Source organism: Nuphar pumila, chromosome 2, assembly GCF_984573655.1.
Source record: "Nuphar pumila chromosome 2, dmNupPumi1.hap1.1, whole genome shotgun sequence".
Taxonomy (NCBI): domain Eukaryota; kingdom Viridiplantae; phylum Streptophyta; class Magnoliopsida; order Nymphaeales; family Nymphaeaceae; genus Nuphar; species Nuphar pumila.
Genome location: NC_143250.1, coordinates 28,873,773 through 28,888,484, shown reverse-complemented (window position 1 = coordinate 28,888,484; position 14,712 = coordinate 28,873,773). Strand labels below are relative to the sequence as shown.

The following is a 14,712-nucleotide window of genomic DNA, read 5'->3' as shown; positions in this document are numbered from 1 at the left end:
AACTATAATAGCATTGCAAGAGTTAAATATAACTAAATAGCTGCAAGTTACCTGGAATTCCCCAATCCCTGGATATCTCCAACCATGCCTCACAGGATAAGATGGATAACGCAGCTCTCCACAGGGACCTAAACCAATTTCAATCTCCGAAATGACACCATCCTCAAAAAACTCATCAAATTCTACACAGAAACTTCTCATGTAGTCAAAGTAAACCTACATGACACCAATCAACAATATCAAAATACTTGGTATGAATAGTTATATGCCAGACAGAATGCACTGATCAGACCCTATCAATCCTACATATGGCTTGAATAACCAAGTGATTGCAGTTTGCAACAAAAAATATTCTAATATATTGATGACAATGTGAGATCATCAATGGAGAAATTTTACTATGCTACAGTGAGAAAATTAAGATTTTGGAATATATGTAACATAACAATATGAAATGCAGCTTTTCAACAAAACAGAAAAACGGAACAACCTCAAAAGGCCAGAACATATTTTCAAGAAGCAGGAAACCATAACGCTTAATAAACTTTTTTCATTTAGAAGAAACAAAATACATTGAAAAATTAATAGGAAGAAGTGCACAAGTCATAAACAAAGCAAAAAAAGGGAAGTCATACCATTAAATTAAGAACGCCATAATTGAAGCATTAAGAGAGAGACTGTAGGATAACAGTCAAATCGGCAGATTGATATCACTTTTCATGTTAGAAAAAATGAAGAAAGCATATTGCAAGCAACGTGTTTATAAAAATATAATGCCAGGACTATAAATCAAGAAGTCAGCATATATATGAAACTGCTGAATATCGATACCTCAACTGCTGATCGCCCTCTTAAAACCCTTTCCTTGTCAATTCCCCATGTGAGACACTCAGGATTACGCCTTCCCTCACAATCTGTGAAAAATATATCTGGATTTGACCTTCCAATTTCCACTATCCAGTGAGGCAAGGGAATGCATACATCATCACCAATATTACCCCCACATTCATGAAAGGACATCACCACCTGCAGCAATGTCAGAATAGAAAGGTGTGTCTAAAGACTTGGAACATTATGTAAAGATTTCTTTAAAAAGGGAAAACCATCTATGACAGTCAAGAAATAAGATAATACTCTTCATTTTCTTTTTCCCTTGGAACAATGCACATAGTAATGGAATCATCAATTAGGCATGCTGACCTCCAATAGTAGTAACAATGATTAAAGTTATAAAGAACATGGAAAAAACTCCCAATAAAAAATCCAACAAACCCATGATAGCCTCCTAATTTCCCTTTTTTAATTTGATTTTTTCCACAAACCAATAAACAAAACCAGTTTCACAATTCTGTGGTGTAACAATTACCTCAGAGCCTAGGATGACAAGCCGGTCCACCAACGTTCAACTCTGTAATTGTTTTCACAGATAAAAAAATGCAGTCCACTAAAGAGTCACACTATACAAACGGAAAGAGGTCTGTTTTTTACAGAAACTCTGTGTTAGCTTTTCTTTAAGCAAGATTAGAAGGTATATACAAGAAAACTTGCTATATACATGTTCTTAGTTATATTGAAAAACTTCATTTTATATCTAATTTCAGATTTTGATTTTTACGATTTGCCTCTTCTGTGATAGTGAGTGTGCGCGAGTCTGTGTGTACATTTGAATGAATTGGAAGAAAGACATAGCCCTGTGCAATATCTACCTATCTACTATGTATGCATGTATGCATGTATGAATGTATGAATGTATGCATGTATGCATGTATGCATGGAACTATTGAGTAGAGATCGCCTCATTTTCTTGTTTTATTGATTTTTTGTAGAGCAGTCCTTACAAATGTAATCTACAAGCTTTTTTAAGTAGAAAATGTGTTCTGAATCATGTGATGTAACATAAACAGGTTTTTCAAGTGCTTTAAAAATCAATAGCTCACAATGTGCCAAAATTTCATGACAAAAAATCAATGCATTTACATTGGAAAAATGAAATCCAATGTCCAATATTTAGGAAAAAAACTACATTGAACACATTAATGTGGTCAGTCAGATTGAGTTGTTACAACTTGCATCTATGACTTTTAGCCCCATACCTTCATTAGTAACAAATATTTTACCCACATCACGCATATGACCAATTGGTAGGCATGTTAACAAGGAAGGATCTTCTAAGAAGGCCAATTGAGAATGGTTGGCATTCGTGGGACTCGGTGTCAGATCGGCCACACTTGACTTGGTGACTTGGGCGAGTCATTTTTTATGTAAATATAAAAACTTTTTTCAAAAATATATTTACTTGAAATACGGATTTATTGTAATATATATAGGGAAATGAAAAGCTATAAAATGGTCACAGTGCTGAATGAAACATGTTATTGGATTTTCGGTGTTTTTTTTAAATTATGAGCATACTGATGTTTTCTATATGCTTGTTTTTATAAGAATCACTTCTTGGAACTTTTGATTCCAATGAATGGACTAAAATTTTCAAGGCTCCAAATACTATTTTATCCATCTAAAATACATGATCCAAGTGTCGATTTCTAGTAAATCAATCATGTTGAACACATTTATGGGGTCGGAATTTCAAAAAAAACACCAGAAATCCAATAGCATGTTTCATTTAGCACGGTGCCCATTTTATAGGTATATATATATATATATAGGACAAGCACCTATTATTTCAAAACTTTCATGCTTCTCCACCTATGCCACAGGGATTCAGCCAACCAGGTGCCGCACCTGCGTCGATGCGACGCGATGCGGGTGCGCGTGCAGCACCCGGTGCGGTTAACCCGACCCTCGGTGCGGTCAATGAACCTAGGGTCATTTTGGTCCAGTTTTTAGATTAAAAAAAATCTGCCCGATGAAATGGGCTGCAGAGGGGAGGATTAGAGAAATTTTTTTTTACCCTAATCCTCCCTTCATCTCCTCTCTGACTCCCTCTGCTCTCCGCCGACCCTGCCGCCTCCACCGACCGCTCCGCCGGACCTCTTCAGGTATGCCCCCGACTCCCTTTGCTCTCCTCCTCTCCTCTCTGACTCCCTCTGCTCTCCTCCTCTCCTCTCTGTCTTCCCTCTCTCCCTCTTAGAATGTCCGGGAGGGGCCCGACGTCGTCGTGGCTGCAAGCGGTGCTAATTTGCCACAAGGTGCTTGGGTGCTCGGCTTCTCAACATGTCCATCGTGCACATGGTTGTGCGCACGGCTTGTGTTTTTTTGGGTCTCTGTGTTTGTTTTCCCTTTGCCGCAACGGAATTGTGTCCCTACTCGATGCTAACGACTCAACTACAAGGTTTCTTGTGCATCTTGCCAGAGGGCTTGGACATGCGGTTTGGCAGGCCACACTTCAACGTTCTGTCATTGTTGGTTCCCCTGCCGCTATGTGGGCTTTCGGATGTTCAGTATGTGTTGGCTCAGGTGGGGAGTCGAAACAGCTCTCCTTCCTGCACTAATATTTTCAATGTCGGAATCGACGGTTGACGATTCGCAGTTGCCCGGCCTTCGAGCCAGTGCTGCGACGTTTACGAGGGATGCTACCTGGTTGATCCTGCCAGTAGTCATATGCTTATCTCAAAGATTAAGCCATGCATGTGTAAGTATGAACTAATTCAGACTGTAAAACTGTGAATGGCTCATTAATGTTGTTAACTAATAAAACTTAAAAATTATATAATATATATATATACTTTTTTTTGCCGCACCCATATGACATAGTTCTCCACTAATTAAAAGAAAAAAAAAACTTATATTTATGGGAAATAAATATGACAGAAAATGGGAGTGACGTTATATATTGAGCTTGTAAATGAAGTGATGGACCATTAAAGAAAACATGCTTAATTGGATGTAACGGCTAGTGTGATTAAAAAACAATAGACTTAATTACATTTAATTAGAATGCAAAAATGCCTAAAAATTAGTGAGCTCCATGCAACAAAAAGAGTTAAGCCGTTAAATAAGGCAACTTGATTGGGTCCGAGAACAGTGCCTAAATGCTTAAAAGAGAATGGACTTAGTTAAACTCAATTAGAAAGCAAAATCTACCTTAAAAAATGAGAACTACATTCAATATAAATTAAAAGAGGCATGTTCTAATTGGGTGCAAGGGCAGTGCTAAGCTTGTTAAGAATGAACTTAATTAGCCATTACTAAAAAAGAAGGTAGATGAGACTCAATTGACTCGGCTGAGCTCAATTTAGTCTCTATCGAGTCTTATCAAGTCTTATCAAGTTTTTGACTCGGCTACTGGCCGATACAAGACAACTCAACCAAGTCACAAGTTGACTCGCCAAGTTTGCGAACCATGCGATTGAGCATGGCTTATATCCTATCGAGATAGATGAGGTGAATAAGGGTTGGCTATCAACTCAAGCTTTTACTTCTATTGGTGTCCGAGTTTTGTTGGATCAATGGCACAAAAGATTGGATCATCCCAAATCTAAAGTGTTGCATTTATTGAAATTTGAAACTTAGTTTCTCTAGTAAAAATTTGTTAAATAAGTTATGTGAACATTGTCTTATTGCAAAGTCACAAGATCGCCTTTTGATTTGTGGGGTCCATCTCCTGTGATCTCTAGAAATGGATATAGATATTATTTTTCGTTGGTTGATAAATTCTCTTGGTTTACTTGGATTTTTCCATTAAAGTGAAAATCTGATGCTTTTATGTGCTTCAAGAATTTTAAGCTTATCGTAGAAAAACAATTGGGATCTTGTATTCAACATTTTCAAAGTGATGGTAGTGGAGAATTTACTGGCAGATTTTTGCAAGACTTTTTACAATCTTGTGGTATTATGCACTGCATTTCCACTCATCATAGGCAGTAGCAAAATGGGCTTGCTGAAGACAAGCATTGTCATGTAGTTGAAACAGGCTTAAGCTTGTTGTCATGTTCTAGTTTGCTAGTGCCTTTTTGGGTTGATGTTTTTCATACTACCATCTACCTCATTTACTGATTACCTTCTTTTAACCAAGAAAAAAAATTACCCTTTGAAATCTTATTTAAAAGAAAACCTTATTACACCTTTCATAAAGTGTTTGGTTGCACCTGTTACCCTCACCTAGTTCCTTACAACTCCCATAAACTTCAACCAAAAACCAAAGCCTATTTTTTCTTAGGATATGCTAACCACAAGGGATACCTTTGTCTTAATCCTATCAAAAATAGAACATATATATCTTGTAATGTTATTTTTTATGAAAATAAGTTCCTTTTTTGCCAGTTCCCATCCTCCTCTCACAGCAACTAAAATATCCTCTTGGCTTCAATTAAAACCCTCATTGGTAAATGAGACGCCTCCCTCTCAGACATCATCTACACCACCTATTATTCTTCCTCCTCTTCCAATGGTTGCCCCGCCCCTGCCAACCCAAACCCTGGTGACATCCTTGTCCTTGCAGCTTCCCCTTTCGCGTCAAAGTACTAATGTTGGTTTCTTTCAACCAACCCCAAACCCCAGTGCCTCATCAGCTAATGTGGCGACAAATCCTATGATCTCCCCTTCTAGTTCTCCATCACCCACACTGCCTCTTCTTGTCCCAATCCACACACAATCTATGGTTACTAGGCTCTATGACAGAACCCTTAAACTAAAAACCTTCTTAAGAAACAGATATCCCATTCCCATGGCATTCTCAGCTGAATTTATCCAAGACCAAGAATGCACCTGTTTCATCCAAGCTAATAAGCACTTCTATTGACACTCAGCTATGCAAGCGAATTTAAGGATCTTATTCATAATGGCACGTGGCAACTTGTTCCTCCTCATCCATCTCAAAAGGTTATTGGATGCAAATGGATATACAAAGTTAAGAGAAAAGCTTATTGTATGTTGGAACAACATAAAGCTCAATTGGTAGTGAAAGGCTACACCCAATAAGAGGGACTTGACTATTTTGATACTTTTAGCCTAGTGGTGAAACCTACTATAGTTCAGTTAGCTCTTGCTTTTGCTGTCAGTCAAGGGTAGCCCATTAGACAACTTGATTTTAATAATGCATTTCTACATGGTCATTTATTGGAAGATGTGTGTATAGAACAACCTCAACTCAAGGCTTCAAGGACCTCAGGTATCCATCTCATGTGCTCTAGTACAAATTACAAAACTTTATGAATGAGCCCAAAATCATCTCTAAATCTAAGGATTTTCTTTGGTTTTATATTTTTTTAAATTCTCTCTTTATATATGATTACCTTCTTTTAAATCTTCAGAAGATTTATATATGATTACCTTGTTTTAAATCTTCGAAAGAAAATCTCCCATAATTTAATTAGTAAAAATGATTTCCTTGTATAAACACCCGTTACAGCACTTGAACAGATAAGGGCTCGGATTTGACTTTTATATAAATCGCTATAATTAAAGTAAAATGACGGCCCAAAATTAGAAAAATTAGGATATTACACATAAATCTCATTCTCAAGAAAATATCAGTGAAACAAAATATATCGATATTTTGAAAAAACTAGTTTTTGTTTAGAAAATCTTGAGAAAATATTAGTTCATATAAAAATAGAGTATATTTCTTTTGTGCAATTGGATTAAAACATGATATTTTCAAAATATATGTGATGTTTGTGACTACAATATATACATACATGTGCAATGTTCATACATACATACATACATACATACATACATACATGCATGCATACATACATGCACACATGCATACATACATACATGCATGCATACATACATATATATATATAGAGAGAGAGATGCATATACAGTAAATAGAGGAAATTATAGATGAACAAAACAAAGAATGAATGGATAAAGAAGACAAGAACTGCTTTCTAGGTTTTTTTTTCTTGACTTTTCCTCATTGTTCTAAATCATAAATTTTTTTCTAAAGCCCTAAGATATTCCATTATAGAGAATACATCAAGAAGAATATTACTAATGTATAGTTTGATACTTGATAGGGAAGACCAAGTGTTTGAATGATTTTTCTTCATGGATAGCTCCCTTGAAAACAAGAGCAACCAAGTGGTTTGTTTACCATGAGCACTTGTTAATTTGTTCATTGTGTTTTTTGAAGGCAGCAGCTGAATGCAAGGAAGAGATCAAACCTGCAATTTAAGCTTCAGGTCACGTACAATCTGGAAGAGCCTCTTGTAACCATACCAATTGTACATTTGTGGAGAATGGGCTTCAACAATACCCCACCAGCAATCAACCACAACACCATCAACATTAGCAGATTTCAAAGTTCTCAGCTGCTTTATTAGACCATCAGGATCAACCAGCTCACACTTCAAATTGATAACTCCAAGCTGTCATTTAGCAAAAGGCACAGGAAATCAGAACTCAAAATATTTTATAGTATGAACCAATGTAGTCAGTATCGTAGTGTATCATACTATATGTATCATATCTATGGGGTGTTCTGATACAATACACACATGTATATCGATATGGTTGTGTATCTTACGATATGCTCCTATATCTTAAGATACATACACTCCGATACAGAGTGTATCTTAAGATACACTATAAATGCAGTTTAAGTGCACTCATTTAAAAAAAAATCGAAAACATATAAGGCCCCTTGGGGCTAGTTCATATTCTTCCCTAAAGAGCTTAAGAGTGATTTAGGAGATTTTTTGCAAAAAAAAAGATGATGATGATGATACTCATGATTGACGTTATCTAATTCATTTTTATTTGAATTTTGAAAATTTTTTATTATGTAAAAATTTTCAGTATTGAAAAAACACTTTATGATATTTTTTATTTATGTAATCACATATTATTCTGAATCTTGTGACTTATTAGCTTAGATTTGTTATTTAATATGCATATTATTTTATAATTTGCATTTTTCTTGTGAGATATGCATGTCATTTATATCATATTATCATGATTATTGAATGTTCAATGTCTTATGTATGCATTCATACCACATAATTGTTTTGATATATGATATTACAGTTTTATCTTATCCAATTCATCATTTTTTCTTGTGTTTTTTTATATTTTTCTGATTTTTTATTTAAAACATGTGATTTTTTCCAGATATGATACGTATCTTATTTTGGGCCCGGCCGGTCCGGGTTACAATACATTTTTTACAACCTTGGTATAATTACAGTTCATCATATTCTTAGCATATGCAACTTACAGGTAACATCACATAAACTGGAATATATGGTGTGCCAGTGAAATCACGCTCCTTTACCCTTGGAGGCAGCTCCAGAATCTAGAAAAAAAATGCACATAAACTCACTAAAATAGAAAAAGGAAATAAATGGAAAAATAGAGAAATGAAACAGTACTTCATGCGAAAGTTACTAGTCCATGATACTATTTATCATAAAACATCACAGATTAATGAATTACATGATAAGATTAACTAGCTATGGACATAGAATATGGTATTAAAGATAAACATCTAGGTCCGAAGTGTGGATGAACAATGCAGTTTCACAATGGTATTGATATATAAAACAAGACATCATCAATTAAGTGTAAAATCAATAAGAACAACCATGTATGCCTTACCACCAGTGAAAATATAAGCATATCTTAGCAAAGGAATGAGTCCACCCACAAGTTGGCAAGATCATCCAAGCTTTAACTTAAAAACCAATTAACAGAAATTACAAGTAGCTATTACTCAATTATTTGACATCAAGAAAGCCATAATAAGGAACAGTACAATGCCTCAATACTTCGACGCTTACAAAAACAAATTAGCAGTAAACACCACCTCATAGTTGTTTTGATAAACTGAAACATCATATCTTACCAAAGTAAGCTTTCAGAAAGCAATATAGTCAAACAAGAGTAACCAGCCAACCACACATTCTTAGGGAACAATCCTTCACGTGGTAGGCTTCAACTGATAGATAGCTCATACAGGATAAACAGTTATTGTTTTTGCAAACTGACGAATACTTCTTTGATGAAACTATGCTAAGAAATTACACTTCTATACATGTCAAACGTAGAAAAGGGCATTGTGGCAGCCCTTAACAGGTGTCTTTTGCATGTGTACATGCACCCCTGCATGTCTGCATGCACCACAAATGTATCCACATGCACAGGCGCACACATGTGTTTGCACACACAGGCACACAAACCCATGCATGCACACAAACACATGCACATGCACACAGGCACACACACCCATGCATGCATGCACACATGCACATGCATCCACATGCGCACAGCCGCATGCTTTGGCAACACCATTTCAAGTACAAATTAGACTCTGTTTGGGAGTCGTAGTTGGGAGCGGTGATGGGGGAATTCACTAAATCCCAAGCATCTCCTTTGATTGGAGTCACCATTTTGGGAGGGGAGACGGAGATGGGAATGATGTTGAGGGGGAGATGGTGTTATAAATGGGTGGATTTCAAAAACGTCCTCAGGAGGATGTTGTTGACAAATCCACCAATTTTCATCACTGCTCCCAACAACGGCTCCCAAACAAAGCCTTAGTGCATCCAATTGTAGACCTATTGAGTTTATAGGATTTTCAACCTAGAGTCAGTGTATTGAATAGCAGATCATTTGTATTTATGCACCATTTTGTCTGACGGGACCAAGATTCAACCAGCAGATTTTCTATTTGGAGAACAACAAATTGAATATTAACTGCATTAAGTGCTAGTTCTGTATCCCTATGTGACTGAAAATTTTTATTACTGCAGCAGTCTCAGTGAATGATGAGGTCAAATCAGCCTACAGATGATCAAGCTATGTTTATTCACAGAAGCCACTCTCTCAATGTTTTATCTCCATAGGACATGCACACAAACTGGTTGCAATTAGCCCCATATGCGGATTTACATGCAAACAGAAGGCATCATTTGAGTTCAATTGCAGGTAGTAAAAGCAACCCTGCTGTTATGTCAACAGGTTCTGTGTAAGAGTCCAATCAGCCTATAGTTTCATGTGTGACCACTCAACTAAAACATTGAATGACAATACACCTTAGTAAAACCTTCAATTCAATTAACGGCATATCTGACAAAGAAAAAGATGAGAGTTCTTTTGCAGGATAATAAAGGTTACAATGAATAATGAGGATTTTGAGTACAGGTACAGCACAGAAGTCCGTCAATTATCAAAAGTTACACAAAAGTTCTTGAACCTCCGGAAAACACCAGATTTGCCTATCAAGTAAGCTGGAAACAATAACCACATGGACCAGTATGCTTGCAGGATAATAAAGGTTACAACGAATAATGAGGATTTTGAGGCCGGGTAAAGCACAGAAGCCCACCAATTATCAAAAGTTGGGCAAAAGTTGTTGAACCTCTGGAAAACACCAGATTTGCCTATCAGGTAAGGTAGAAACAATAATCACATGGACCAGTGTGCTATGTCACATGGAAACTCCATTTTGGCCTGTGTATCATGTCCCCTTATATACTAGTCTCATTGAAACCTTCATAAAAACGGTCGCATCCCTGTATCCACAGCCCTATCCATGTGATATAGTCAGTAAGATCAGAATATCTGCCCCAGATTCAAGATGAGCAGTGAATACTGAATAATGACAATGTACAGTAAAGGAACTACATAAAACAATTCATATTACATATGATATGAGGATAGCACAAATAATAACTATCAAGTCTTTGGAGTGAAGTGCACAGTAGTAAAGATTAGAAACAAGCTCAAACCCAAATGAAACAAAGCTAAGTGTATGGCCAGTTTACCTGCTTCTCATCGCCCTCCATGCAGTTCCCTACGAGAAAGGAATCATCACCTCCATCCTCCATCATGTCTCCTATTCTAGGCCTATCACCAGAAGATCCATCAAAGGAAGTGACTGCCATTGGCACAAAAACACCCTTTAACCGGCATGGCCGGTACTCCACTGAATTCTTGAATCCAGACACCGCTCTCAGAGAAGAAGCAGGAGGCGCCTGCGAGGCAACCACGAGTGGCGATGTTGTGGCCGGCTGCGCAGGAGCAGCAGGCCTCACGCTCTGGAAAAGGAGAACATGAGAACTCGAAAAATAGGTAGAAAACCCAAAAGATGGTGGTCGGAGAACTAGCAGAACAGAGGCCCGAGGGAGGAGATGTAGAGGGTAGCAAGATAGGGAGGGAAGAAATGAATCACGGGCAACCAACAGAGGTAAGATTTACAAAAAGGGCACGGAGAAAAGGACTACAGAGAATCACAAGACCCCATCATAGATCAAGTGACCAAACACCGGAATCCGTCAACGAAACCGGCTGCGGAGAGAATTGCATCCCGGAATCTGGAAACCCTTACAACTAGAAGAGATCATTACCAAGATTGCTATCAGATGCAGTAAAGGCCCCGTTTGGAGGTTCACGCCAATAGTGACCAAGTTCATGTTTAGCCAAAGTTCAACGACTGGATGAATCATGAAAGCAACGTAGAAAAGGTCGAGGAAAGGTGGGTCCCACTCTCCTCGATAACTTGGTGAGACGAGTCGTCAAGAGACTCGCGATCACTTTCCTGAGCCAACTCGAACTCACCAAATCTAACAAAAAAAAAGGTGGGTCGCACTCGAAGTTCCACTCCATCGATCAGCATGTCATAGTCTTTTTTTTTTTTGTATGACGATCAGTCGAAAGACACTATAATCACGGACACACACACAAGAACCAGAAGAAATATTAACCTAGAAAGCAGGGAAAGGCTGGAGCTTTAAGCCTTTAACCAGAGAGAGAGAGAACATACAAGTGAGGGTCTGTTGGGCGGGGGAAGTGTGGTGCCATCAGGCAGGACCATCCAGCCGGCCTCCCGCGCCAGCGCCGCGATCACGTCGTTGATGTCCGCCCGTACCCGCAAGTTGTAGTTGCCGTGTCGCCTGAGCCCGGACAGGATCCTCGCCGTGATGGCCCGCCTGTGCCTCTCCCTCAGCTTCGTCCTCTCCTTCTCCTCCTTGGGCCTGCTCCTCCTCCCACCTCCACCACCACTAGACTGTATATGCAATTGCTGGAAGTGGTGGTGGTGATGATGCTGCCCTGCTGCCCCACTAATCCCTTCCATCCCCATCATCATCATCCTCTTCTTCCTCTCCAACTCCTCTTCGTCTTCACCGTCATCGTCATCTTCATCGTCATCCTCCTCCTCCTTCATGCCCATGTCCATATCGTCCTCATCCTCATCCTCTTGCGTCATCCCTTCCCCTCCCCTCAATCTGTCCATCTGCTGAGCCATTCCACTTCGCAGCAACCTGTCCTCCCTCAGATTTTTGTCAAAACCTTCGTACCCGTTACTTTTCCGGTGACATCTCGGCGAATCCCAATTCGAATCCTTCCTTAGAATTAGGTCCTAGGGGTCGAGATTGTGGTGTTCTTTGGGTTCTGTCGACGCAATTAGGGTTTAAGAGAAAGAACGATGCATAAAATATGGTTTTCACGGGGCTCCTGAGAGCATCTCATGGAGAAGTCTACAGCAAATTACAGTTTTACCGAGCTCCGAGTGTGCTACTTCCACCAGAAATTAGGGCTCCGGCATCTAAAACTAAATCTCGAGCAATTCCGGCGAAGGTTAGAAGCTAAATGCGTCTTCAAAAGATGCACTCCTGCTAAAAAATCTCGTTCGATACTCTGTAATTCAATTATCCGGCGGGCTTCCAGCGTGTCTCCTGCGTCCCCAACCCGTTCGCTCAACCTATCAGTTTCCCAGCCACCGCTAGACGTCCTCCGGCGGGGTAAGGGCAGGATCTTCGCCCTCTTCTCGAAACTCAGAAAGAAACTACGAAAGGGAAAGAGACGAAGAAGAAGAAGATGAAGAAAAACCCCATCCACAACCTCCGCCCCTCCGATCGTGCCACCTCTCCAGCGCCCAATTCCCGCTGGAGGCCGACTTCTCCGGCGACGGCTAACCCCTTGGAGCCGTCATTTCCATCGTCCGATCGTTCTCACTCATATGACGGCCTAAATCTGGCGGGTTGGAGGCTCTCCAGCGCGAAATCCGGCCGGGAGCGCGGTTTTCCGGCGAGATCCAGGGCCCGGAGGTCGGGGCTCCGTCGAGGAGCGGGGCACTTAATGACCGGGAAACGGTGTTTTCCGGCGGGCTTTGGGAGGGCGGGGAGGAGAGAGAAAGTCCTCTTGTGCACGCCTGCGAGTTCTAGGGTTCCCTCGTGTGCGGCCGTGCGAGGAAGACCATTTTAACACGAACGAAGGCTGCCATCCAACGCCCCAAGTCGCGACACGTGTAGAGCGTGAGGAGGGGAAGGATCACACTTGTGGAAGTGAGGAGCACTTTGGGAATTTTCCACCTGGCTTTTAACCTATTTATAAAGATCTGCCTAAGGTTTCAAATTCTACAATCGGGTGCCTAAGTTAATAAAATAATTTACAAAAAAAAAAGACTTGGCTAACTCAGATCTTTGCTTGCTAAGCTAATAAATTAATTCATATGAAATAATTAAAAATTCATAAAATTTAAAATTCTATATTAGAGAATGTCTAAAATATCCAACCATACATACTAAAATAATATAAGCACAATCTAGAATCTTAGTCCTCCTACACAAATTCTTTTTTATTTTCATATTATTAATTAGTCAATTATTATATAGCTCAAAGTCATTGGGTTGGCCCAATAACCCGTGGACCAACCCAAGTTCAGCAAATTTATATAACGAAAAATGATCGTAGTGTACGGTAAAAATTCTGTGTTTCCTTAAAATCCTCATAATTTGTCAAAATATGCTCGATGACTAAAATCGTAAATTGTCAACTTTGTTAGGACCTCTTTACCTTTCACATGTATGAAAGTCACAAAATTTGCACGATATATATCTCTATTCATCAGGTATCGCAAACTCCTACTTTAAAATAAGGTTCACACATTTTTTTTTGCAAGCATCACAAAGTTCGTATAATAATATTTGTGAACATCTTTTTAAGCCCAAACCTCAAAACTTCGCAAATACCTAAGTCCTGAAATATATTATCCTAATATGTGAAGTTTCTTCTAATATGTAAACTTCCTCTAAATATAAGAAGTTTCTCCAAAATGTGTTAATTTTTTCTCAAGATATTCACAAATACATATCAATATGTGCAAATTTTTGGCATGTGAACTTGCGTAACTTTGCATGCTTTGTTGAATCATATATAAAGTTTGTTTTTGTTCATTTTGTTTCTATTTTTTGTTTGTTTCTAGAGAAAACCATAACCTTTTTTCCTCTAGAATCCTAAGCATTTTCCTTCTCCCCTTGGGGTGAGTCCTGTAAAAAAAAATTGCTACATTTCGTCGAGGTTGCATTATCATCCTTCACATTGACTTCCGTAGTTAGGTCAAAAGTTGAGTTTTATACGAACAATATATGTGCATATTGTTATTTTTATTCTGAACTTTTTTTTTCTATAGGTTTGAAAACAAAGACAATAACCTGACTGACATTAAGAAGCCAAAGAATAAACCATCTTCTCCAAAATCTTGTCCACCTCAATCATGACATCCTCCCCTCGTTGTTCCAAAATCTTCTCCACCGTCACTTTTGAAAGGCAAAAACAAACCCTAAAATACAAATTATCGCTTTTTTACTATCGAAGCAACATAAAAATTGAAACACCATAGTTAATGTTGGTAGGGTTTTCGCAAAAATATGAGGAGGTTTGCATTTAAATCTTCAGTAAATTTGTGAATCTCTTGTGCACTATTTGTAAAGTTTTGACATATTTCAATTACAAAAAGTTCACCGATACATTTTTGTGAAGTTCATTCTATATATGCAAATTTTGTAAAAATATGTGCAA

The 14,712-nt window shown here is 38.5% G+C and overlaps 1 protein-coding gene across 2 annotated transcripts in view; it reads right to left on the bottom strand.

Moving 5' to 3' along the window:
- LOC149845115 (beta-amylase 2, chloroplastic-like) overlaps positions 1 to 13,086 on the bottom strand; it is a 31,027-nt gene extending 17,941 nt beyond the window's left edge. For both annotated transcript variants that reach the window (XR_016430170.1, XM_089995518.1), the window contains exons 1-6: positions 11,675 to 13,086; positions 10,677 to 10,949; positions 8,129 to 8,206; positions 7,077 to 7,280; positions 832 to 1,026; positions 52 to 216 (exon numbers count right to left, since the gene is read on the bottom strand). Coding sequence is in view for 1 of the 2 variants with exons in the window: in XM_089995518.1 (XP_089851644.1) it covers positions 52 to 216; positions 832 to 1,026; positions 7,077 to 7,280; positions 8,129 to 8,206; positions 10,677 to 10,949; positions 11,675 to 12,157 (1,398 nt within the window). In the remaining variant the exon portion in view is untranslated. The remainder of the gene's footprint in view (positions 1 to 51; positions 217 to 831; positions 1,027 to 7,076; positions 7,281 to 8,128; positions 8,207 to 10,676; positions 10,950 to 11,674) is intronic.
- Between the last annotated feature and the right edge of the window lie 1,626 nt (positions 13,087 to 14,712).